Consider the following 26935-nt stretch of genomic DNA (forward strand, 5'->3'; position numbering starts at 1 on the left):
GTCTGTGTGCTGAATGTCTGTGAGTGGTGTTCTGTGAGTTGGTCTGTATGTTTGTGTGTCTGTGTGTACTCCTGTGTTCGTGTGTTTGCCCATGTGCTTCCGTGTGTACATCTATATATCTGTCTGTGTGTCTATGTGTGTAAAAGGAGGGACAGAGGTGGGAGAGGGAGGGTGATCAGGAGACAAGGAGGAGAATCAGTTAATAAAGCTTGGAATGGCAAAGCTGGGCTCCCCCTTAAAAACCATCTGGTCCATTCTAAGATCTCATTGTTAACTTTGGTAGGTGTCATAATAGCATGGTGGTTTAATTTTTAAAGTGATTATCAAGTATTTACTGGTGAAATGACCAGAGGCCAACAATTTGCTTTAAAATACTCTGGCGTGGCATGGACATATATGCACTACTAAATGTAAAACCGATAGCTAGTGGGAAGAAGCCTCATAGCACAGGGAGATCAGCTCGGTGCTTTGTGACCACCTAGAGGGGTGGGATAAGGAGGGCGGGAGGGAGATGCAAGAGGGAGGGGATATGGGGATATATGTATATGTATAGCTGATTCACTTTGTTATAAAGCAGAAACTAACACACCATTGTAAAGCAATTATACTTCAGTAAAGATGTTAAAAAAAAATACTCTGGCAAAGAAAGAGTAATTTGAAGGGAGATAATCAAATAAGATTGGTAAAATGTGGAAAACTATTGAAGATGGATACCCAGGTATTTATTATGTTTCTCTCTATTTTTTGTGTATTTTTTAAAAATCCCGTATACCAGTCACTGCAAACTAGCATCCTGTGGGTCAAACATTACTTGTAAAAATATTTATAAAAATTGAACTGGTTGCCAATATTTGGAAATGGGAGATGGCATATTAAAGTCTCAATTTCCAGCTTTTCTTGAAAAATCAGAAGCTCTAATAACTCCGGTCCCACAATCCTTTTGGGTAACGAAGCTGGGAGGCAGCTGGAAAGCATCCCCTTTCGATGGGCCCTCTGCTCCCAGTTTACCACAGTCTCCACCATTCTCTATACTCCTGACACTGAGACTGCTTATCATCGCTCTTAGGTCACTGTTTCTCGCTTAGTAAAAGTAAGAGGAAATTGAATGAGATCTCTTGGAGCAAGGACGGTTATTTGCCATCCAAATATCTAATATCTATTTCTTTCGTACACTACACCCCTACACTATTGGGGGTGGTAATATATTCAAAAGTCACATTTTCCAGCTTCTTTTGAATGTAAGAATGCCTTAATGTTTCCCAATCAGGGGCGATTCTGTCCCCCAGAGGACATTTGGCGGTGTGTGGAGATGTTTTTGGTTGTCACTGCTAGAGAGGGCGAGTACTACTGACATCTAGTGGGTAGAGGCAGGGATGTTGCTAAACATCCTGCAAGGCATGGGGCAGACTCCCACAGCAAAGAATTATTCAGTCCAAAATCTCAGTAGTGCTGAGGTTGAGTCGCCGATGCATTGCAAATGAAAGTTGATGGTGGGGCTTCCAAGAAAGCTTTTTGGTGCCTTACCATTCTCCTTCATTTTCCCTGCAATGCAAACATGATGGCTGGAGCTTAAGTAGCCATTTTGTGACCCTAAAGAGAGAGGTTCCATAGTAAAGATGGAAGGAAATGGAGTCCCTGTCCACATCGTGGAGCTACCCCCTTGGAATGCTGACCTCCAGACTGTTTTTATGTAAAAGAAATAAATCTCTAATTTGTTTAAACTCCCGCAGTCAAGTAACTGTTACTGTCAGCCAAGTGCAGTTGCTAAAGGACTTATCTCTGTGCCTGGTTCTCTATGCTAGTGGGGAAAGGAAAGATAGATGAGAGGGCCAGATCTTTAAGCAGGAGAAAGCATATTTCTTTGTGGCAATGACCCAGTCCACGTACTTTGTTTATGCCACTTTTTGGCCTCCCTGGGCATATGGGTTTGTAACTCTTGGACTGGTCCAACCCCTTCACCAAAAATATGAGGACCTGAGGCCCTCAACAAGTTAATGATGACCTGGGGGATAATCCACAACCTCGTCCTTCTCACACTTCAAGAAGCCGAGGCTCATGCAGTGATAAAGAATGTGGTTTCTGGAGCCGGACGGCCTTGGCTCAAACGCTGGTGCCACCATTCACTAGCTCTGTGACTTCAGGCAGCTCACTTAACCTCTCTGTTCCTCAGTTTCTCATCCATAAAATAAGGATGGCTCTTCAAGTTAAAAAAAAATAAAAAATATAAATAAATAAAATAGGGATGATGATAAAGACATCTATGGCCTTTGACTGTTAGGAGGATTCACATCAGTCGGGGGCCCAGCAGGAGGAGAGTTTTATGAATGGACTGTTGATGAAGTTGTGGGCAGGGTGTAGAACCCACAGATGCTGCAACACCCCAAGGCTAGTAACAGAGGGGGTGTTACCACTGAGTAGTAGTAATGGGGGGGCATTCCAACCCCCTAGTGGAAGGCGTTATCACCCTAAGCTGAAAAGGGCAAAGATGGAAACAGTTGCCAGATATGGAGAGAAGGAGACCTATGAAGAGGCTGTCTGAAGGAGCTGTGACCTTCAGTCAAGGGACACAGTGGCCGAGGGTCCCAACAGGAGAGCTGAGGGAATAAATACCCAGATCCACTCTGCTGCCTTCCTCCCATCTCCTGCCAGTGTCTCTCATTGGTCAAACCAATCAGAAGCCAGCAGGCAGGAGAGCCCTTTGATGCTGTCCACATAGGTGGCAGAGCAGCGTGGGGAAGGCTGGAGGAGGAAGAGGAGGCTGAAGACTAGGGATCGCATCCCTGTCTCCATGACTACAGGCTTCTGAATTGTGCCATTGGAAGGAAGAGAAGGGCCCTCTCCCTCCCCTTTTCCTCTTCCCACTGGTAGGAGGGAATATGTTAGGAGCGAAACAGCTCTTTTATTTTATTTTATTTATTTATTTTTAACATCTCTTTTAGACACAAAGTAGAAGCTACATGTTAAGGGTGCCAAGCAACTAGACAGAGTCTGAATCCCAGACAAGATGGAACCACCATGGCCAACTGTACGCTGTTGGGCTGTTCCATGAGAGAAGATTAAACGTTCATTTTTTTCAAGCCAGTTATTTTGGCGTTTTTTTTTTCTGTGGTACGCGGGCCTCTCACTGTTGTGGCCTCTCCCGTTGCGGAGCACAGGCTCCGGGCGCGCAGGCTCAGCAGCCATAGCTCACGGGCCCAGCCGCTCCGCGGCATGTGGGATCTTCCCGGACCGGGGCACGAACCCGTGTCCCCTGCATCGGCAGGCGGACTCTCAACCACTGCGCCACCAGGGAAGCCCTCTTTTGACTTTCATTACTGCAGCTGGACTAATATCCTGACCAATATAAGAGTTAAATCAGGCATTTGCTCAGATTTTGGAACTATTTTAGGCTAAGCTTTTTAAAACAAGCAAAAGTGACTAGAAAATTATAGTCTCTGCTCAAAAATACTGGTAAGGAATCTGCTCTCCAGGGAGATTTAACATAATACAATAGGGAGCACTATTTGGTGGAAAAAAAATGTTTTAACATCTAAAATTCCTCAGGAATTGAGACTTTCAGTGAGCCAAGTTCATTTGTCAGTGACCCAACCACTCTAAGCTCATTGGGGAACTGCAAGGCAGAGCTGCTGGCTTCCTAGTTGCTACCAAACAAATCCTGAGGTGAACTCTGATTGGACCAATTTGTACCACATGCCCATGCCTGAACCAGTCGTGGTGGCCACTGATTGGCTGGTGCTAAGTCTCAATGCTCTTTGTTGAGAGGAGTGTCACAGGAACCTCCTGGACAGAGAACTTGCAGAAGGGGTGATGCCAATGGAAACGCAGGGTGCGTGGCACAGAAGAGAACGCAGTAGATGCAGAAGGGCCCCCAATTAGCAAACATCCTTCATATTCACCACTATGAAAAGAAAGAAAATGTAGAAAATAACATAAAGTGTCATGGGGGTGGGGGGTTGGTTGCTGTGGGATTTCCAATCAGCCACTCTGCAAAATTTTTTTTGGCAGATGAAAGTATTCAGCCAGACTAACTTCGCTGACAACATTCAGCATGTGTACTATCCCCAGAAAGTAACTAAATAAATAGGAGAAAGAGGCGCCCCCCGCTGGATACCCAAGGGGCATTTCCAAAGCTATCAACAGAGCATTGTCTGTGTTTCAGTAACGTTGTGAAAGACAACAAAGGAATTCATGTGAAATACAGGGGGCGATTATGTACCAAAGGGTGGGGTGTGAAGCTTGTTAATGCCACAGGAAAGATGAGGTCCTTCCACTCAGTGAACAGGAGTCATCTGCTTCAGCTCCGGATGGAATTATTACAGGAGTGCTGCATAACTGGACAATAGCGTGTTCCACCCTTTTCTTTGGGGGAGGTTTAAGGCAAGACTGCATTTGGATCTAATTGATATCTTCGTTTGGAAACCTCCCATAGCAGAGCTTGTATTGTAGTTTGGGTTTCCCCAGAGGCAGATCCTGAGACAGAGATTCAAGGACAGGTAATTTATCTGGAAGACAAAAGACACATCAGTAGGGAAGAGGAGAGTGAGGAAGGGAAGGGAGAGCAGCCAAAATGAAGCAAGTTATCAAGACAGTTACTACCACAGGCAACTGGAGCTTCACCTCCCCGCCCCCCGCCCCCAGTATAAAACATGTGTCTCAGAGTTATTCTACCTGAGGGACCAGGGAGCTGGGGTATTTATACACCACCTCCTTCCAGGCACAGGTTGATGGCTGCTGGGCAGAGGGGAGAGAGAATTAATTCTCCAGCACTTCTAGCCTGCTCAACTCCAACAGCCAGGGAAAAAACAAACTCATGCAAAAAGATGAAGATGCTAGCAGCTAGAAGTTGGGCAGATGAAGTCCGGCAAATGTTAAAATCTGAGGCTCACAAACAGCAACTGCTACTCCCTAGGTGCAAGTAGTTTATTTGGGAAACAAGCTCAGGAAGAATAATGAGGAAGTGGGAAATGAGACAGGGAGGGAGGACCAGAATAAAGGGTGTGTCAGTGCGTTGCTCACCTTTATGGGCAACCAGGGCTCAATCTCAGTGAGGACTCTGGAAGACGATGTAGAGTACACTGGAGTGTCCTGTGAGGGGGCGAGGAAGCTGGGACGTTTATCCACCATGCCCATCTCTCAATGGTGGAAGGTGCTGCCTGGGGCTATCAACTCCCAGGCACTTCCCTTGTGACCTGCTGTGTACACGCTGAACACACGGGCCCTGGGCAGTGATGCAGATGCCATAGGTGTGTACGGAACTGTCCATCAAGCTTCAGGCAATCCTCCAGGGTGGGCTGAAGAGGATGGCCGGGGGCACCAACACTGGCCTGGAAACTCAAGAGAAGGAGGAAACAGAGAAGAAGGTAAAAAACCAACATTTACAAAGTGCAGGGCACTGACATCCATTAGCACATTTCATCTTGTTTTATAATTCCCATTTTACTGTTGAGGGAATGTGACTTGCTGTTGGTAATGTGGCAGTTAAGTGGCAGTGCTAGAAATCCAGCTCACATTTACCCTACAAAGACAATGTTTCTCTCTCTCTCTCTCTCTCTCTCTCTCTCTCATACATTCCTTTCTTCCCAAATGATGTTTAGAAAGTCATCAAGACTGAAGTCAAGAGAAGCCTCCTGGTGTCCTCAAATTTTAAAGATGCTTTTTATGAAAGATAGTTTTCACTTGCACTTTTCATTCATTCAACATATTTATTAAGCAGCTACTACATGGTGAGAACAAAACATACACAATCCTTGCCCCTTAGGGTTTATATCACAGGAGGGAAAAGAGACATTAAACAGCTAAATACACATATGGGAAGCAACGGAAGTATGGATCTTAGAGTGGGGAAGTGATGGGGAAGGGAAGGCCACTGACAAAGGGAAATTACTTGATCACAGCTGTGATGCAGTTTCTCAACCTCAGCCCGATTGCACAGGATTGTTTTGTTGTTGGGGACTGTCCTATGCATCATAGGTTGCTTAACCTTATAGAACTGGATCCTAAATAGGGTAAATCTTACTGTAGATAGATTGTCTTAATAAAAAAAGTTAAAAAAATAAAATTATTTCAGAAGACTCTACAATAGGACTATCAGTTGGACGTTTGTGGGGAAATCAAGCTTCGTGAGAACTCTGAAGCAGATCTTGACTCCAGCGGGGACTGTGTGAGAGGGAGTGAGAATCCAGGACCGTTCGGACCAACTCACATGTAAGCAACTGGGAGATCTTTATGGGAATGCAGCTGTTTGGTGTTGGATGTGAGGAATGACTGTTTTCCATAGATTAAGAAAAAAAAAAGATTGTTCCAAACAGATCAATGCAAAAGCCGTCTGGGGGAACACTACTGGACTTCATACCGGTCCGTGTGAGCTTAGCCCATGGATGGACCAACCTTGCTGAAAGAGGGGGAAACTCCGCTGAGCAGAAAAGAATCTTGTTTGCATAAATTCTTGGCTATCTTCAGATTATAGACAGCTTCAGGGCCCATTTCAGAGCTTCTTTAGATGTCATTAAAACTTCATCTCTGGGGCTTCCCTGGTGGCGCAGTGGCTAAGAATCCGCCTGCCAATGCAGGGGACACGGGTTCGAGCCCTGGTCTGGAAAGATCCCACATGCCGCGGAGCAACTAAGCCCACATGCCACAACTACTGAGCCTGCTCTCTAGAGCCCATGCTCTGCAACAAGAGAAGCCACCGCAATGAGAAGCCTGTGCACCTCAGCGAAGAGTAGCCCCCGCTCTCCACAACTAGAGGAAGCCTGCGCACAGCAACGAAGACCCAATGCAGCCAAAAATAAATAAAATAAATAAATAAATAAGAAAACATTTAAAAAACAAAACAAAACATCTCAGAAGCAGGAGATTGACATAGCAGTTAAGATTTAGGCAACTTCAAAATTACATCTGATCCATCTAAACCCCAAAGTGAATTGGGATTTCATCTTTTTAAATGAGACACTTCAGTGCCAATAACAACAAAAACCAATGAGTCAATGGCCCATGCAATTTCAAAACGGTGGTTTTCATCTTATGGCTGGTGAGGACTTCCAGAGAAGTCACAATGTTAATACAGGAACAAACAATGAAAAAAAAAGATGACAAAGGCTTAGACCAATGTCTGTATGTTTACACAAGTCCAAATAAATCCTATACTAGCGGTGTTTGTAAGTATACCCGTAAGTGGCAGGGCCAGCATATGTCCCTGGCTCTGCCCGGGGCAGCTCTGTGGCCTGAGGAAGTCCCTTCGTCCCCCTGAGCAACAGCTTCCTCATTTCTAAAACGCAGATGGCACCAGGACCTGCCTCATAGGGTTGTTGTGAGATATTAAATAAGATACTGTGTGTTAAATGCTAAATAACATGGTGTATTAGTTTCCTATGGCTAGTGTAGCAAATTATCACAAGCTTAGTGGCTTAGAGCAACACAAAGTTATTATCTTATAGTTCTCAGGTCAGAAGTCCAAAGAAATGGGCCTGGTGGAGCTAAAAGCCAGGTGTGGGCAGAGCCGCATTCCTTGTAGAAGCTCCAGGGGAGAATTTGTTTGCTTGCTTTTCCCAGCTTCTAGAGGGATGCCAAATTCCTTGGATTGTGGCACATCCTCCACCTTCAAAGAAAACAGCATGGCCTCTTCTTTTTTTTTTTTTTTTTTCTTTTGCGGTACGCGGGCCTCTCACTGCTGTGGCCTCTCCCGTTGCGGAGCACAGGCTCCGGACGCGCAGGCTCAGCGGCCGTGGCTCACGGGCCCAGCCGCTCCGCAGCATGTGGGATCCTCCCAGACCGGGGCACGAACCTGTGTCCCCTGCATCGGCAGGCAGACTCTCAACCACTGCGCCACCAGGGAAGCCCCAGTATGGCCTCTTCTGCTCACTCTCTCGGATGCTGATTCCTTACATCACCTTCTCTGACTTTGACCCACCTGCCTCCCTTTTATAAGGACCCTTGTGGTTACATTGAGCCCATTGAGATAACCCAGGATAGTCTCCCCATCTCAAGATCCTTAACCTAATCACACCTGCAAAGTCCCTCTTGCCACATAAAGTAACACATTTACAAGTTCAGGGGATTAAGGCATAGACATCTTTGGGGGGACCGTTATTCTGTCTACTATAAGTGGCTGTTAATAGCATTGTTAGTATAGTTTTCTGGTTACAAAAACTCTATGGCAATGTAGAATAACGATGATGACATATGGGAAAAAGGAAAAAAGGATGCTCTCAAACTGCTGTATGACAATCTTCCGTAGGAAAGAAGGCTGGGAGAGTACACACTGAGATGCTTACAGTCATTGCGATTGGAGTTACATCGGTGTAACTAGGGGTGGTGTTTCTTTTCTCCATTTTTGGCGACACTTTTATATGACTTTTATAATAAAGTATTTTAATGAAAATGTTAGTAAATGAAAATTGAAATATATTATATATGCATATTATTTTTATATATTGTTCTGGCTATCAATTGATGCATGACAAACCGCCTCCAAATGTAGTGGCTTAAAAACAACAGTTTATTATTCTTACTCACATGTTCTGTGGGTTGACTGGACTCAGATAAGCGGCTCTCACTTGGTTTCTCTCGTGCCGTTGCAAGCAGATGGCTACTGGGGTTGATGTCCTCTTGACTTGGGCTGGACATCCAAGATGGCATCTCAGTGCTCTCCCACTGGAGCAGCCTAGACTCCTTCCGTGGTGGCTCAGGGCTACATGTGGCAGGAAGCCCAGAACTAGCCCAGCATCACTTTCACCATGTTCTACTAGTCAAAACAGACACAAGGTCTCAGCCAGATCAGATTCAAGGGTGTGGAAGAGTAGACGCCATACCTCAAGGGAAAGAATGAATGACCACCATTTTTTTTTTTTTTTTTTTTTTTTTTTGCTGTACGCGGCCTCTCACCGCCGTGGCCTCTCCCGTTGCGGAGCGCAGGCTCCGGACGCGCAGGCCCAGCGGCCATGGCTTACGCACCCAGCGGCTCCGCGGCATGTGGGACCTTCCCAGACCGGGGCACGAACCCGCGTCCCGTGAATCAGCAGGCAGACTCTCAACCACTGCGCCACCAGGGAAGCCCCAATGACCACCATCTTTGAAGTCAAGTTAACGTGTGTCATACTCTTCCTCTCCCCACTCCTCCCCCATATCATCCCAGGATGTTGCATGCTTTTCCCCTCCCCTATTTCATTCTGGGATGTCTCCCTCTTCTTCTTTGAGGGGAGTGTCACTGCAAAAGCACATCACAGTTTTGTGGGTTTCCAGTTAAGACATGAAACTTGTCCCCTCCGGCAGCATCAAGAGCTTAAGCTTCTCTGAGACGTTGAGGTGGGCTTTTTTGTTTTGTTCTGCTTGTTTAACATCCCTTCCCACTTCCTGTGCCAGGATCTTCCTGTGGGGGGACTACTGGTCAACCACGGTGCCTTACACTCAATTAGCCTAGGAGTGGGCAAGTGAACCAGGCCAAGCCAAACAAACCCTCTCTGAAATTTGAATCTCCAACAGAGGAACAGATTCTGAAAAAAGAGTTTGCAGTGGCCACTGTAGGGGACTCCCCACCAACTATTACACCCCGAGTGCAGGGAGGGCCTGATTAGTCTAAGCCAGGGTTTTTCAACCTCTGTACTGTTGATGTTTCAGAACACATAATTTTCTGTAGTGTGTGAAGCAGGGAGGCGTCGTCCTGGGCATTGTAGGATATTTAGCTGCATCTCTAATGTCTACCCATGAGATGCCACTAACACCACCAAATGTCTGCCAACATTGCCAAATGTCCTCCAAATGGGGGCCAGAATCACCCCCTATGCCTCTTGCTGAGGACTGGTTCAGGGGTGAACAGGCCAAGCCAGTTTAGCCAGTGAGATACCAGGATAGATTTCCTGGGGACTTCTGGCAGCAACACTTCCTTACTCTTAAGAGAGAGCCAGGGAAAACCACTTTCTCTCTTTCTTCCCTACTGGAAGTTAACAATTTTATAGCCTGCTTACTACTGGCCGCCACTTTGCAGCCACAGAGGGAACCAGCTTTCAGTTGAAGCCAACAGGTGGATAGTAGAGGGAAGAGAGAGAAAACCTGTGTTCTCAATTACATTCTTGAACCCCTGAGTCAACCAACTTCAGAGCTGCCCAACTTACCAACTCCATTACTGCTTAAACCAGTTTGAGTCGTTGTTCTCTATTACTTGCAGCCAAAGCGTCCTTAGTGACAGGTCATCAGAGCTGAAGACACTTGCCAGTTTATGTAACCAAGACCCCCCCAGGGCATCCTGTTCTCAAGCCTTTTCAAACTTGCTTCTGGCATTTCTTTCTCCATGTCTATAAAGTGCCCTACGTCCTTCTCACAAACTCCTCTCCTGTTCTTGCAGGCCAATTTCTTGATTTGCAGTGGGAGAATTCTGGTTCAGGGGTGAACAGGCCAATAGAATAGAATCCTGTTACCTCAGTTGACTGATTTCAGCCCCATAAAAACCAACATTCCCAGCCACCATACCACTACCACGGGGCTACCTTAGAACCTGTTTGCTGAGTATCACTGACCCACCTGGTATTTCACAAAGTGCTGCTTATGAGACCCGCAAGAAAGACTGAGCCTCATGTGAACAGGTCGATAAGAAAATCAATACAGAAAACATTCCAGTAAGTTCTAAAGACAGCACCACATGGATGGGGTGGTCATGCCAAGGGCAGCCCAGTGGGGTCACCCCAGTACATCCTGAGGACTGCCGGATCTAGCAGGAGATGAGAAGTAGGCAAAAGGGCAAAGAGAAGGGCAGAATTCCCTGCTTAGAGAGGCCCTGGCTCCACCACCAAGTCCCTCTGTGACCCCAGAGAAGCTGCTTCTCCCTCCAAGCCTCAGCCGCCTCATCTGTCAAAGGGGCATGATCTGTACTAACTTCTCAGGGTTGATGTGTGCTTTACCTGAGACGCACACCTAACCGGTTTAGGGATACGTCTCAACTAGTTGAGGTGTAACTAGAAATCATTTTATTTTTATAATAACTACTACCAACTATCCTCTGTTGAAACCTCCCTTTTCCCTCTGGGTAATAATAAAAATACGAGAGTAGAGGTAGTATTCACGGTAGCGGCAGCAGTGGAGTGAGAAGCAGGCTCCCAAGAGAGCTCCCCGCCACGGGCCAGGCGCTGCTCTTGCAGGCACCAATGCACCGAGTCCTCACAATGGCCTCGTGAACTAGGAACCTGTGTTAGCCCCACGTTACAGAAACAGAGAAACAAGAAGTTCGGTCATTTGTCCAAAGACATGCAGCTCTTAAGGGGTGGGCTTCCTCAATCCACCTCTCTCCGATTCCATAATTTCTCAGGCTCTTTTAGTTACCAAAACCATCTCCTTTCAGTCCTTAAAACTCAAAACTCCTCAAATTAAAATGTCAGTCTCAACCAGTGAGCTGCAGCTAGACCCAACACAGATGAATCTCATAGCCATGATGTTGACCGAAAGAAGGCAGGCATGAAAGGGCAGACCCTGCGTGATTCCATTTATGCAAAGTTCAAAATCCGGCAAAACTCACCCAGGGTGTTAGGAGTCAGAATGCCGGCAGCCCTTGAGGAGGAGATGGGACCGAAAGGGGCACAAGGTGGCTCTCCGGGGGGCTGGGAGAGTTCTGCATCTTGATCCGGGTGCTGGCTACATCAGCATGTTCAGTTGGTGGACATTCTTTAAGCTGTGTACTTATGACATATATATATATTTTTTTCTGTATATGTATTATATTTTAGTAAAAATTTACTTGAAAAAACTTCAATCTAGAATTTGATTCAAAGTTCTTCTACAGAGCTTCCCTGGTGGCGCAGTGGTTGAGAGTCCGCTTGCCGATGCAGGGGACACGGGTTCGTGCCCCGGTCCGGGAAGATCCCACATGCCGCGGAGCGGCTGGGCCCGTGAGCCATGGCCGCTGAGCCTGCGCGTCCGGAGCCTCTGCTCCGCAACCGGAGAGGCCACAACAGTGAGAGGCCCGCGTATCGTAAAAAAAAAAAAAAAAAAGTTCTTCTACACCTTCCCCCCTTCCAACACCCAGTTCAAGCAAGACTTATGGCTCTAGGGGCTTGGAAGTGGGGGGCGGAGGGGGCTGGGTAGGAGTGGGAGTAGGGTGCCTTTCCACTAAAATGGCTTCACAGGGACCCCTGAAGAGGAGTGGCTGTCCCCAACTGCTAGATGACCTCCGAATTTAGACTCAGAAGGCCCCTTCATCACTTTATTGTGTATGTACAGTGCCGGGTGCAAAAGCATATGCAGCGGGGGTGGGGCCCTAGAGGGAGACCCAGTATATCTGAAATCTCGAGGACTAGAAGTGGGGATGCGCTGCTCTTTTAAAGAGGCCAGAAGTTTGTGGAGTCATACTTGGTTGAAGAAGACATTTCTATTTGTGGCCTTTTAGTTAGACAGAAGGAAACGCCCAAGTCTACTGTCTGAGACAGAGTTCCTCTAGAAGCCAATGCTGAGGCAAGGCTTCGAATGCAAGCAAGTGATCTGAGAGGAGGTCTTGGGGAGCACTGGTCCAGGAGTGGGGGAAGGAGGCAGGGACAGGAAGGGGCAGGTTGCCACCAAGGGCAAGTGGGACTCTGCCCCACTGGAGACTTCTGAGAGCCTGTGGAGAACATGCCCCTGTGTTGTCTGCCCTGAGGAGCAAGGAGTTGAGCTGCTTACCCACAAGCTCCCACTTGTCCATGGTCGAGGGCTGTTTCTAAAGGCACGAGCTCCTGGCCAGACCCTGAGGGATGCTGAGCCCACTCCAGTGGCCGGAGAAAGCTTTCTGCCAGAAAGCTGCGGTGTGAACACCGAGGGCTGAGGGGATGTGCAGGCCATCAGCATGATGGGGGAACACCTGTCCCCAGACTGTTCGTTCTGTGGGGAAAAGGAACTCTGATCTGCTTCAGCCTGAGTGTTACTTAGAGCCAAAAGCATTCCCATCTGATACGGGAAGAGCAAGGGAAGCTGGAGAGTGGACTGAGGTGAAAAGTTAGAACAGGAAGAGACAAGTGGGAAGCAGAGTTTGAGGAAAAGGTATTCAGATTTCTCAGAAAGTGTTGCGGAGCCGAGGGGACTGGGTTTCCTACGGCATCATGAGATGGGAATTAGATCACACTGAGTGTTTATTAAATGGGGGCGGGGTATGACCCTGTCTGGAGGGTGAAGAACCTGGAAACATTTAAGTGTGAGAAAGAGAGAATGAGACCTGGAGTGAGAGAGAGAGAGAGAGAGAGAGAGATGAGAGGGGCTGAGGGAAAGGGGAAGATGGAGATAGAGGTGAAGAGACAGAGACAAACCAAAGAACTGTGGAAATCCGCATACCAAAATGTTGTCACCACCGTAAGTGGTGAGACTAAAACACTGTTTCCTCTCTTTCATATGTGCTTTTCAAGAGTTCTTCATTAAACACGTATTACTTTTGAGATTAGAAAAAGAATTGAGGAAAAAAAGGTCCCACCTCCAGGGCTAGAATTTACACGTCTTGGTGGAGAGAATGCCCACCTTGAATCCTTTCTCTCTTTAGTTCTTCCATGCTTCTGGAATTTGATTTAAATACAAACACAGTTTCTTCTCTCCCTTCTTCCTTCTTCCTGTTTTTTTTTTTGGAGACAATCTGGGTCAGAGTCAGCTCATTGCTGAACCAGAGCTAAGGCTGACAGTGGGTGGATTAAAGGAAATTTAAGGAGAGAAGGATTAGACACTGCTTTGGAATTGAGAATTGGATTAAATTCTTCTTCCTCCTGGCTCTACCTCTGCAAGAACTGTCTTGTCCTAGAGTAGTATAGGAGAGCAGTGGGGAGGGAAATTGTCTCTGTTTAGGGAGGTGATAAAATTGGGCTTAGATGATTCATTCTTTCATATATTCATTCAACAAGCATTCAGGGAGAACCTCCTCTTGCCCAGCCCTGAGCTACCCTAGGGATATACCAAGATGAATACTACCCAGTCCATGCCTGAGAGGAGCTCCCGGTCAGCTGAGAGAGACACACATCCGGACTGATAAGACCAATACAAGAGGATCAATCCATGCCCAAATAGAGTTTTGTACAAAGGCTGAAGTTCTGCTTTCACCCCACCCAGATACAGATCTTGGTTCTGAAATGAAGAAGTAAGAAGGGACAAGGGAGATTCTTATTTAGAAGAAAAGTGGTGACAAGTTGATGCAGGTGGTTTCCAAAAGATCTTGACTTCCAGAGCAACCAGGGCTCAGCGGAAGGAATGAGGCTAAACTTGAGACCCATAGGGCTGAAGGAAGGTAGAAACAGAAGGCAAAGACAGTGTAGCGGTTAGCATGCTTTTGGCTGCAAGTAATAAAAAAGCCAACCCAAAGTGGCTTCAACAATAAAACTAAAAAGCTTATGACCTTTACAAAGAAGTTCAGAGCTAGATGGTTCCAGAGACAGTTCAGTAACTCAGTGACATTGCCAAGGGCTCGGGGGCTCTCTCTCTGTGCTCCTCCAGCCTTAGCGTGTTGAGGAAGAGGCAAAATTCCTTCCACGTGTCTCTTACAAGAGGGAGAAACCTTTCCCAGAAGCTCCTGGGCAGACTGCCTCACATCCCATTAGCTGGGATTGAGTAATATGTCCATGCTCAAACTGCAAAGGTGGCTTGGAAAAGGAATAGCTCACTTTTTCAGCCTCTGTTATAATGGGTGGGCTCTGTCAACCAAGAAGAAGGGGGGAGGGGATGATGCATAGATAGGCAACCAAAAGTATCTGCCTCAGAAGGGAATTAACATTCTCTGGGCACTGTTTCTAACCCCAGCTGTCCCCAAAATTTCCAGCTTCCCCTTTAATATCTAACTAACAATCAGACCCCATGACTCTAACAAGACCAAACTTTTATCAGGTTCTTTCTGCAGGATATTACTCAGAATCTCTGGGGGATGTTCACATGTCCCATGGACCATCCCTGTGGCTGCCTGGCAACCACAGTGAGCTGTCTCTCCCAGGACTTCTACTGCCCTTGTCTGCCTTCTCTTAACTGCCTGCATCAAGATGCTGCTCCTCTCTCCAACGCCATCTTAATCTGGAGGCGGTACACAGCCCTCTTCCTTATCAGCCCCCTAAAACATGTCTGGCTTAATTATAGAATATAGATTCAATTACTGTAACTCCCATGAACAGTGGCTTAAACAAAGCAGAAGTTTATTTTTAACAATAAGAATGATGTCTGTAAGCAACCAGGATGACTAGACATGTGCATATCAGCTGAAAATCAGCCCCCTTTATGTCTCTCTCATGGAACGGTCTGTGTGTGATCAGGGGTGTTGGGGCAGGCTCCATCTGTCTTGCTCTCTTCCATCCCTTGTATGTTGCCCTTGTCTGCACAGTCCAAGTTGGAACCCACTATATCTACGTTCTAGGCAGCGGGATGGAGTAAAAAGCAAAAGAAAGAACTTTTCCTGTCCCTCTGCCCAGCACCCCCTGGGCCTTTGAGGGCATGATTTAGAGGTGGACCACATCACTTCTACCCACATCCTATTGGCCAGCATGTAGTCACATGGCATAGTTAGCTTCAAGGGAACCTGGGAAATGTAGTCTTTAGCTGGGCAGCCATGGCCCAGGTACAATCCTATTTCTATGAAAGAAGAGGAGAATTGATATTGGGGACAATTAGTATCTGGGTAATACCAAGCCTAAGATGAGCTTGCAGCAGGGAACAACATTTTATTGAAGACTTGAGGATAACAGGTGGGAATTACAATGCAGAAAAGGAAAACACAAAATGAAATTGAAAGCAGATAGTTTCTAGAGGCTATGTACCTGCGTCCTGCTTTGCCTCATGCCGGTCTCCGTCCTCCTTTCTCTCCAGCCAGTTGTGGGAGCCAGTCTACCTCCCACGGAGGGGGGCCTCCTGACCCTCTGTCTAGAATTTAGAGCCTTTCTCTTCCTCGCCTACCCTAGATATGGGCAGTGGGAATATCCAGGTCCTCCGCTGTGTGCTTCCCCATGGCCCAGGTGAGGACAGCTTGAGAGCTGTGAGAACATTCCCGCATGTCAGGGTCCCTCTGCTTAAGTGTGGGTCCTCTCCATAGGCCTCCCTCCAGGACAGGAAAGGAAAAGTACAGGCCAGCCCCTCCCTCTCTGCATGGTCAGTTTTCAAATGGAAGACCATTTCCATCTTCAAATACAAAAACTACCAGAGCAAATATTTGATCCAAAAGACACACCTCTCTCCCAAGGACTCCAGGAACACTTTTATCTAAATGAAAGCTTAGAAGTTAATTCCTTTTCTCTAAAGGGGCTGCCATATTGCTACAGAGCCACTCAACTCATAGACATTATGCCAACACTGCTGGTGACAATGGACAAATTACATAACCCCTCTGCTTCCTCATCTGTCAAATAAGATTAATAACAGACCCTTTCACAGGGTTCTTGGGAAGATCTAGAGGGATGAAGGTAAAGCGCTAGCTTAGCACAGAGCTTGGCCCATAGTTAACACCCAATCCATGTAGCAATTATTATTACTAAACAATAATAAACAACTCAACATGGGGAATATGTATCTGAATAATGTCACTATTTTAAGACTTCCCCCAATAGTAGTTGTTCCTCCCAAAATAAAGGGGGGAAACCATTTCCATCTTCAAAGACAGAAACTGTTCCTAACCCACTTCAAGAATTTGAAAATCTAGACTCACTTTCAGGACTGGCTACATAATTTGCAAGGCCCAGTGTAAAATGAATATGCAGGGTCCCTGATTCCAAAATTATTAAGGATTTCAACATGGTGACTGCAGAGCATTAAACCAAGCGCAGGGCCCTTCTGAGCCCAGGCCCTGTGTAGCTGTACAGATTACAGACACACCCACGAAGCTGGACCCGCTCACCTCCACCGGCATGACAGAAATTAGAGATGTAAAACAGGAGGTTGCAACATATACTATGAAAACATCTGTAGGCAGATCATAGCCTGCTTTTTCTACTTAGCAACCTACACAACTGTAATAACAACAGCCTCATTTATGGAGTCCTTGCCCTGAACTAGAGACAAGGCTCAGACACCATCTCGTCCGACCATCACATCCCTGTCTTAATGTAAAAGATGGAAAACTGGCAATCAGAGGGTAAGTAACCTGTCCAAGGGCACAGAAGCCCAAGTCCGCCAGATTGCAGAACCTATGCCCAGAATCACTGTGTGTGATGCCAAAGTGTCCCCCCACCCCCTAAACTGGAGGGTAGAGGAAGCAGTGGCCTCTGGAAACCCTCCTTTGCTGAAAGCACGGGGCCAGGTCTAGTTTCCATCCTTGGGTCAGACTTGCCTGCTTGAAGTTTCCCTGCTTCAACCACCCCCTGTCTCTGACCCACCTTTCTCAGAACGCACGTGATTCCCCCTAGTTCCCCCTGACCTCCTCCCGCACCTGGGCACTCACTCTTGGAGGAGAGGGAGCTCCAGATAAGATTTTTGTATTTATTCTTGTTTTTATTTATTTATTTATTTATTTATTTTTTGCGGTACGCGAGCCTGTCACTGTTGTGGTCTCTCCTGTTGCAGAGCACAGGCTCTGGACGCGCAGGCTCAGCGGCCATGGCTCATGGGCCCAGCCGCTCCATGGCATGTGGGATCCTCCCGGACCAGGGCACGAACCCGTGTCCCCTGCATCGGCAGGCAGACTCTCAGTCACTGCGCCACCAGGGAAGCCCCTTGTTTTTATTTTTAATGGCTTAGAATAAAGTCTGAAATATTTTCTGGGAGTGGAGGGGTGGGAGAGTCTTCACAAGGATGGGGAAGGGCCCAGTGAGGATGTGAGTGAGGGGCTTCTGGGCTGCTAACCTTCCTGTGAGTTCTCACAGTGCAGAACTCACATATATTCATAGAATTTCAGAACTAGAAGCAGCATCTAGAGCTAAACTGCTTTCAAATACTGGCTCCACCATTTCTTAGCTGTGTGACCACAAGCAAGCTGAGAAACTCTCTATGCCTCAGTTCAAATGGGGGATAATAATAGTAGTAGCTTCACCATGTTGTTGTGATAATTATTACCACTATTATTATGTCTTCATTGTTATTATTTGTTTAGAGTTCATGGGAATTCTTGGAGAGACTGTGTAGCGTCACGGCTGAGAGCACAGACGCTGAAACCAGACTGCCTATTATCTAAATCCTACTTCCATACTTAGAGCTGTGTGACCTTGGTTAAGAATTTGACCTCTCTGGGCCTCAGTTTCTTTATTTGCCAATATTTCCCTTGGACAAAGTGATTGGCTTAGAGATGGCATGTGAGATTGCCAACAAACACATGAAAGAATGCTCAACATCACTAATCATTAGAGAAATGCAAATCAAAACTACAATGAGATATCATCTCACACCAGTCAGAATGGCCATCATCAAAAAATCTAGAAACAATAAATGCTGGAGAGGGTGTGGAGAAAAGGGAACCCTCTTACACTTTGGTGGGAATGTAAATTGATACAGCCACTGTGGAGAACAGTATGGAGGTTCCTTAAAAAACTACAAATAGAACTACCATATGACCCAGCAATCCCACTACTGGGCATATACCCTGAGAAAACCATAATTCAAAAAGAGTTATGTACCAAAATGTTCATTGCAGCTCTATTTACAATAGCCCAGGGATGGAAACAACCTAAGTGTCCATCATCGGATGAATGGATAAAGAAGATGTGGCACATATATACAATGGAATATTACTCAGCCATAAAAAGAAACGAAATTGAGCTATTTGTAATGAGGTGGATGGACCTAGAGTCTGTCATACAGAGTGAAGTAAGTCAGAAAGAGAGAGACAAATACCGTATGCTAACACATATATATGGAATTTAAGGAAAAAAAATGTCATGAAAAACCTAGGAGTGAAACAGGAATAAAGACACAGACCTACTAGAGAATGGACTTGAGGCTATGGGGAGGGGGAAGGGTAAACTGTGACAAAGCGAGAGAGAGGCATGGACATATATACACTACCAAACGTAAGGTAGATAGCTAGTGGGAAGCAGCCGCATAGCACAGGGAGATCAGCTCGGTGCTTTGTGACCGCCTGGAGGGGTGGGATAGGGAGGGTGGGAGGGAGGGAGACGCAAGCGGGAAGAGATATGGGAACATATGTATATATATAACTGATTCATTTTGTTGTGAAGCTGAAACTAACATACCATTGTAAAGCAATTATACTCCAATAAAGATGTTAAAATGAAAAAGAAAAAAAAAAGAGATGGCATGTGAGACTCAATTGGACCAATGAACTTCAAGCTTCAAGGCCAGGACTTGTGCTGGGACCACAGGGAAAAGAAGCACTTTTTCCATCAGGGTTGCTGAATTGGCAGGATGTGATCCTGGAGCTGCCAGGGCCATCCTGGTTACCTGGGGAGGAGAGTGAAGCTAACACAGAGGAAGCACTAAGAGAGCAGGAGTGAGAGAGAGTCACGATGACATTGTCTGAGCCCTTGGATGCAGCTGTGCCTGAAGCAAACCACTGTGGACTTCCCAGTTTCATGAGCCAGTGAATTCCCTATTTTGTGAAAGCTGCTTTCAGTTGGGTTTTTCTCACTGGAAAGCATTCAGGCTGACACTAGGAGGTTAAGCAACTTGCCCAAAGCCTGAAAGCTGGTAAGTAGCAGACCAGGGTTAAAAGTTTCTAACTTGCTGCACCCAGACCAGCATTCTGTATTTGGGTGTTCATTGATTTCACCTCTTTACCCATTTTCTCATCTGCAAAATGGGACAACACCAGGCTTGCAGGACTTCTGGGAAACATAAAGTGAGAGGTCACACCTAGCACTGTCTGTGGCTGGAGGCTGAAGCTCTGTGCATCCAGTTTCCAGTGCTGTGGGCCTGGGTTTTGCCCCTAGTCAGTTATTCCATCCCAGGGATGTCTTTGGCTGACCCCAAATCAGCCAACCAGTCAAGGCGCCCACACTTCTTTAGGAGAGCAGCTGTGAATCTCAGAGGGAAGGGCCACTTCCTTTCCTGGCTATGTGTCCTCACTGGTAGACAGAGCGAGATGGATGACCCTGAGGACCCTGGAGGTCTGAGTCTAAGAGGTAGAAAAAAGCCCTGTCATCTTGATTTCTGGAATCTTCCAAGGACTTGTGGCCCATCTGGGAATGACCTGTAGCTCAAGGAAGACGGCATTGAACCAAATCGACTTAATCTCTTTTCTTCATGAAGTTTACATTTAGTGGTAGAGATGGACGATAACACCTAAAACAAACACAGGACATAATACTACATGGTAACAGTAGGGAGAAAATATGTCCTCAAATGCCTGATAAGTTCTAAGAAGGAAAAAGGATATAGATTCATGGAACTGTTTATTAGGGGGCAGCAGAAGGGGCCTCTCCGAGGAAGTGACATCTCATCAGAGACTACTTTGGTCTGTCTCTGAATTCCAAGCTCTTAACACTGGTCTACCTCCCAGAAAAAAGACCAGGCCGGATTTTTACCAGGAAGCTTGCTGACACTGCTAAGTTAGGAGTCAATGATCCATTGAAGCCTTGGTAAACAGCCATCCTTCTCTACTGACAACTCTTTAGGACATTTTAAAAAGTTTAATGGGTCATTGATTTGCTCCATTAGCTAAATCTATGAAGGAAAGGCCCAAGAAACCACCTGAGACCATTCCTCAGGCAGGCCTGCCAAGAAAAGGTTTTAGCTATCATGACACATGGCCATTTGTTTATTTTCTAACCAGTCATCACTAAAAGATTCCCAATCACCACCATCACAGCTCTGGGGGATACCAAGGCTTGGCTGGTTCTAGGCCAGAACATGGCAGAGAACTGGTAGAGCGTGACAGATGAAAGCCAAGCCTTAGAAAGCCACGGAAGATTCCAGCACCTCAAGTCCCTCCTCCCAACGCAATATCAGGGGCTTGGGACACAGACAAGAAGTCGAGGTCCCTACCCTCCTGGAACACTATAGTGGGGGGCAGGAAAAGGAAACAAGCCAACAAATAAAGAGAGAGATTTTAGAGATGAGCACTGTGATGCAAATATTGGCTTAGAGATGGCATGACCTTGCAAGATGACCTTGCAAAAAACAAGGTCACCGGTAGAAAGTGACTGGGGGCTATTTTAGAGACCGTGGTCAGAGACCTATCTGCAGAGGTAACAGTTGACCTGAGACTTGAAGGGTGACAAGATCTGCAGGAGGAGTGGTCCAGGCAGCAGGAACAGTTGGTGCAAAGGTCCTGAGGTAGAAACTCATTCAATGAATTAGAGGATTGGTCTAGAGTACAAGAAAAGGAGAAAGGTTGGGGAGGTGGGCCAGGGTTAGGACTTATTTGGGTTTCACTCTAAGAAGGATGGGAAACTATTGGAGGGTTTTACCTACAAGAGTTTCATGATCCAAAAATTAAAAGCTCTCTCTGGCTGCTGCTATGTGAAGAACGGATATAATAGTGATTAGCTGATACCTGAAATTAGGGGTTTCATTCAGGACCAATATTGTGACAAAGTTTCACCCTCTGCCACTGTGGTAGGTTGAGTGGGGGACATATCTCAAAAAAGATATGTCCAAGTCCTAACCCACGGAACCTGGAATATAACCTTATTCAGAAAAAGGGTCTTTGCAGATGTAATTAATTTAAGGCTCTCAAAATGAGATCATCTTGAATTACCTGGCAATGCAAAATCCTCCTGGATTAGAGTGGGTCCTAGATCCAATGACAGGTATTCTTGAAAGAGTGAGGCTGAGGGAGATTAGACAGCTGGAAGAGGAGACAGAGGAGAAAAACCACATAAAGACGGACACAGACTGCATTTATGCTGCCGCAAGCTGAGGAACAATTGAAGTCACCAGGAACTGGAAGAGGCAAGGAAGGATTCTCCCCTAGAGACTTCAGAGGGAGTGTGGCCCTGTCAACACATTGACTTCAGACGTCTGGCCTCCAGAACTGTTCAAAAATATATTTCTGTTGCTTGAAGCCACCACATTTGTGGTAATTTGTTGTGGCCACCCTAGGTAACTAACGCATCCACTAAACACACATGGACTCTGCACGCACACACCCACCTCCACTCCTTCATCAAGATCCTGTGCATAGCACTGGCCCCACTCAAAGGCCGCTCCAGTCACTGGGTGGTACTCCCTGCAGGCATGAGGGCCACTTGGGCTCCAGATGGGCATTTGATTTATTTACTTACTTAGGTCAGCCCACAGTGAGAAGAATGAACCAGCCTTGTTCTGTCCCCCCCCCCAACAAGGAGCTCTGAGTTCTGTGAGTTCCAGATAAACTAGCACTCAAAGAAACAAGGGCAGGAAGAGTACACGAACCTGGAGAGTCACTTAAATGGCTAAGATTTATATTAGGCAGCTTCCAAGTGTAGGGTTCCCAAAGTTTTCACCCGAAGGGGCATCTTTTGTTAATTTCCCCCTCCATGGAATACTCAGTTTCTAAAGACATTGTCTATCAAACCAATTGCATTTATTCAACAAGGATTTACCTCCCCATTTGCTATTATTTGAAGGTATATAATAACGGGGGCTCATATTTATTGATCCACTCACTAGACTAAAAGCATTATACATACTCTTTCAATCTTCACACCACCCTATGAGGTGGGTACTTTCATTATATTCATTTTACAAAGGAGGGAACAGAGGCAGAGAGAGGTTAATTTGCCCAAGGTTGCGCAGCTAGTATTTAGTAGAGCCGGAATTTGGACTCAGGCAGCCTGTCTCCAAAGTGAGCACTCCCCTGAAGACTGGTTAGAATCCTGGCTTCCATACCAATGTGCAAAGGTACTCTGGACAAGTGATTTTGCCTCTCTGTGCCTCAGTTTCCTCATCTATAAAATGGGAATAATAAAAGTGCCTATATTGTAGGGTTGATGTAGAGGTTAAATGAGAAAATGTACTTGGAATGCCAGGTACAGTGCCTGCCACAAGGACTCAAGGAATAAGCTGGAATTCAACACCGCTGCTCTCGGTAGGCTTGAGATGGGAAGAGTGAACAGAGATGATTCTGTCCTCTAGGGTCTCTGACCCCATGGAGTTCACTATCTTCATATAATGTGCCCAACCCAAAAGTGAATGGCTTAAAGTACAACCTGCAGGAAAACCACCTGACCAGCCCTTCTCATGTGTGCTTCAAGGACCACAGGTATAGAATTAGCTGGGGTTGCTGATAAAAAATACAGATTCCTGTATCCGAATCCTTTGGAAGTGGGCCCAGAAATCTGCCACTATTCAACACTAATGCACCACGGAATTTGTGCTCCACTGAGTCCACTCTGAGCAGGACTTCCTTGCTATTTGGGGAAATATTAAAAATCATTCCAAGACCCCAATCCATTCATTTCTGCAGTGCCCAGGATAGGAGACTCCAAACGCAAAGTACATTCAGAGAGTAGTGGGCCTTCCCCAGCAGCCTGGTAAATTATGAAGCTCTAAGTTTCACGAAAAAAGGGCGGACATCTGGCCAGAGGCCGGAGCCTGGAAGGGGAGCATGTAATCCCCCCCGCCCCCCTTGGAGCACTGAGGCCTGGGCCCTGGCGCTGCAAGAAAGATGCATGACTGCTTCAAGGTCACTCTGTGATTCAACGGACCGCGTCGATGCTTGAATTCAAGATCGGTGGCAGCCGGGCAAACCCACGCGCCGTGGGCGGGGCTCCCGGGGTCGCCTAGGCAACGGGCGCGCGCCACGCCCAAGCCCGTAGACCGGGATGGGAGGGGAGGAGGGAGGGCACGCTGCAAGATGTCTTCCCCCAGCACCTCCCCCGGCTCCGCCCCGCGGAACTGCTAGCCGACATTCCTGAGCGCTGATTGGTCCTTCCGCTTGAGGGGCGGAGCCCGCGGCAGCGCGGTGCGTACTTCCGGCTGCCGGGTTGACATGAAGAAGCAGCGGCGGCTAGGGCGGCGGTAGCGGCGGGAGTCGCGGCTTGCAGCGGGACTAAGTGCGGAGAGCGCGACGCGGCCTAGAGCGGCAGACGGCACAGTGGACCGAGGAGGAGGCGCAGCAGCCCCCCTGGCCCGCCATGGAGATGGAAAAGGAGTTCGAGCAGATCGACAAGGCTGGGAGCTGGGCGGCCATTTACCAGGTGCGGGAGCGCCCCCAGAGCGCGGCAGGCCCTTCGCTTAGGCCTAGCGAACCTTCCCCTCAGACCCCCAGGTCCCGCTCTCCCTCTGGGTCCCGCCCTCCGCCTGGGCCCTGCTCCGTGAGGATTCGATCCGACGGCGGCAGAGGCCAGCCGCCTCTCTCTTTGTCCCTCGGGTGGGCCTGCGTCTCTCCCCGGCCTCGCAGTCCCCTTTGATCCCCCACCTACCTCATATCCTCCAGCCCGGGTGACCTCTCAAGCCTGGAAGCCGCCAGTCTCTGCCCTCAGCGCGAAACCTCGCACCCCGACCCCGCCCCCCTGCCTGTCCACTCTTTGTCCCTTGGGGTGGATAGAACACCCCCACTACTTCCTTTCTAGACTGGACCACCTCAGGCTGTCTTCCTTTGTCTCCCCGGGGGAAAGGGTTACTCCCCCCTCCCTCCTTTACATTTCCTTTCTCCTGGTCTCTGTGCGTCGAGTCCCAAGGATGACAGTCCCTTCCCCCTTCCTGTTCATTCATTTAATGGATCTGAATTGACGTGCCTCTTCCGTGCTAGGCGCTGCTGAGGCGCTGGAGGTAGTGTTTGCTGAACAAGACAGGCAAGATGCTATCCCCCGTGAGCTTAGAGTCGAATAGGGCAGTGCAACACATAAGCAGACAATTTCAGCTGGGGACAAGTGCTATGAAGAAAACAAAACATAACGGGGTAGAGAGTGATTTCAGGGAAGATGGCCTGCCTCAGAGAAGGGGATCAGGGAAGATCTGTCAGAGGAAGAGATACTTGCTCTGTGAGCTAAGCCCTGAGAGTAGCAGGCTGAAAAGAGCTTTCCAGCCAGGAGGTCTGGAGTACCCACTCCACTGGGGCCAGAATATTACCCCGTGTCAGGCAGGCAACAGGGGAGGTTGACGTTTCTACTCCCTCTAAAATAGCATCTTTCTCTCGGTGAGCATCTTATCCTTTGGTCATGGTTGAGATGATGGTGTCTTCCCGGTCTTCATCTCCTTGTGGGTTATGGTGATTCATAAATAAAAAGTTCGGAAGGTGGAGTTTCTCACGTATCTCTACATCATCAGATTAAAAAGATGAAGAGGTCTGCTTTCACAAGAGCTAAATCCTCTGAAGAAAATATGTGCTCCCGATTAAATGTCATCGCGGGGGTTGTGAGGATTAACCAAAACCACACTCGGTATTTTAAATAAACAACATACAGAATAGAGAGATGTTGTTACTTGTGTAAAGGGAGAAGGCTGTTTTCGGCTTATAGGCTCAAAAGGCAAATTGTGAGATCCATCAGCTGGTAGTATTAAAATCTATTTTGAGCTCCACTTAAAAAGGAAAAAAGCTTTAAGCAGTTCTTTGGTATGCTTGACTAACAAAAGCCTTTTTTTGGCAGGCTTGGTTTCATGTGGATTTTCATCAAGCTTATTTGACAGGATTCTTTTTACTTGCACTGTAATGTATATTAGCTTCTGATAGACTAATGTTTATAACCACTCTAATCTGTGTAAGTACGATCGATCAATATATAAAATTTGTATTCCGTGTCTAGTCTCTCTGAGTTAATTGAATGAATCCCACTAGTGACTTTGAGAATGTGTAGACAAATTATCTGCATCAGATTGAATACAGTGGAGTCTAAAGTGGTCTTAAATGAAAAAATTCTTGGTCTGAAGTGTTGGAGTTGATAATGATATACCCCATCACAAGTAGGGGTGGCCTCCAGGAGGTACTGGGGAGAATCTTTTATATTGAAGCTGACTCAGTTGGCAACAGCAAATTCATATTATAAAAAGTCCTTGTTTGAATTTGATTACTTACAGTTTTAGCGAGGAGTGGGAGACCTTTCACCCAAGCACTGTTAAAACTATGTTAAGCAAGTCACTAGCATGGAGCATGGTCTTCAGTTAATTTCCCTCATTGTTCTTGTGTTTGTCTACCACCTTGGAACCCCAGGAGTTGGTCGAGATCGCTGTATGTTGAGATTTCTCTAGATCCTTAATCGATTGCCACATTTCTAGAGGTGGTTTCTTTTATCTCAGAGAATTATCCGCTATGGGCTTTCTCACCTCTGCAGTACAGATATTTTTCTTTTACAAAATCTGAATCGGACGCTCTTTTCCTTCTTGATGTTAAAAGTGGCAAATTCTGGCATTGTATAAAAAATGTAGAGTTCAGATGACCTTGAGTCTAAAGTGGCAGATTTTCCAAAGTGTGTGTCAATTTATGAAAACCATTATTTTTCAGGAATTCAAAGAAATGTGTTTATGGTGGGTAGAAAATAGAAGTTAGAAAAATTAATGTTTTGTAGCCCGTCACAATGAAGGCAGCCTTATACAGAGTCATTTTGGGCTTGCTTAGTCTATTGTGATTTTTAAAATAATATGTAATTTTTGCTTAACATTTTGTAAACAAAGCAGTGCAGTTATTTCTCACTATACTAACTTCTAACTAGAACAAAAAGGTGTAAAAACTTGGAAACAATTGGGAAAAGAACAAAAGATGAAGTAGACTTTTGAATGCCGAGGAATGAGGCGGCTTAGAAAACAAATGTTTCAGGCGAAGATTCTCTCCTAGCTCAATTTAATAAAGTGAGCATAACTGTTTTTATATAGTTGTTAATGGTAATAGATAGCATAGATACTAATAAGCATTTAGGTCTATAAAAAGTCAGCTTTGATAGCATGTGTAGATGGCTTTAAAAAATTGTTTTCTATCATTTAAATGATTGTATGTCTGGTTTGAAAAGTGGAAGTAATACTTAGCAAGCCTGGAGTGCCCAAAAGAGAAGAGAGAACATAGATAGGGCAAAGAGATTGGTTTTTGGAGCTAGAATGAGAGAAGAGAGGGCTTGAATGAATGAAAATAAGAAAAACTACCCTCCATTTGTAGTTTAAGGTTTGGGTCAGGTGTTTCGCCATTTCTCTCATCTCTAATTCTTTGATTCTCTGACACTGTTCACTAATT

General features: G+C 46.5%; 1 protein-coding gene and 2 long non-coding RNA genes across 6 annotated transcripts in view; 1 reads left to right on the forward strand and 2 right to left on the reverse strand.

The window, feature by feature from the left end:
* Nucleotides 1-2897: 2897 nt before the first annotated feature.
* On the reverse strand, nucleotides 2898-4522 carry LOC137206475 (uncharacterized). Its single transcript, XR_010934667.1, has 2 exons — nucleotides 4217-4522; nucleotides 2898-3898 (listed from the first exon to the last, which is right to left on the reverse strand). It is a non-coding gene; the product is annotated as an uncharacterized lncRNA (long non-coding RNA).
* A 343-nt stretch (nucleotides 4523-4865) lies between these two features.
* On the reverse strand, nucleotides 4866-24280 carry LOC137207997 (uncharacterized). 2 transcript variants are annotated; one of them, XR_010935428.1, is made up of 3 exons: nucleotides 24198-24280; nucleotides 8515-8743; nucleotides 4866-5324 (listed from the first exon to the last, which is right to left on the reverse strand). It is a non-coding gene; the product is annotated as an uncharacterized lncRNA (long non-coding RNA). The 2 variants fall into 2 exon arrangements; XR_010935427.1 differs by having other exon boundaries at nucleotides 4866-5331.
* PTPN1 (protein tyrosine phosphatase non-receptor type 1) overlaps nucleotides 23737-26935 on the forward strand; it is a 68048-nt gene continuing 64849 nt past the window's right edge. For 2 of the 3 annotated variants that reach the window (XM_067708448.1, XM_067708447.1), the window contains exon 1: nucleotides 23737-23972. In XM_067708448.1, the coding sequence (XP_067564549.1) occupies nucleotides 23910-23972 (63 nt within the window). In that variant the 5' untranslated portion in view covers nucleotides 23737-23909. The remainder of the gene's footprint in view (nucleotides 23973-26935) is intronic. The other variant, XM_067708449.1, reaches the window with a different exon arrangement.

The sequence above is a fragment of the Pseudorca crassidens genome, chromosome 15 (assembly GCF_039906515.1).
Source record: "Pseudorca crassidens isolate mPseCra1 chromosome 15, mPseCra1.hap1, whole genome shotgun sequence".
Classification (NCBI taxonomy): domain Eukaryota; kingdom Metazoa; phylum Chordata; class Mammalia; order Artiodactyla; family Delphinidae; genus Pseudorca; species Pseudorca crassidens.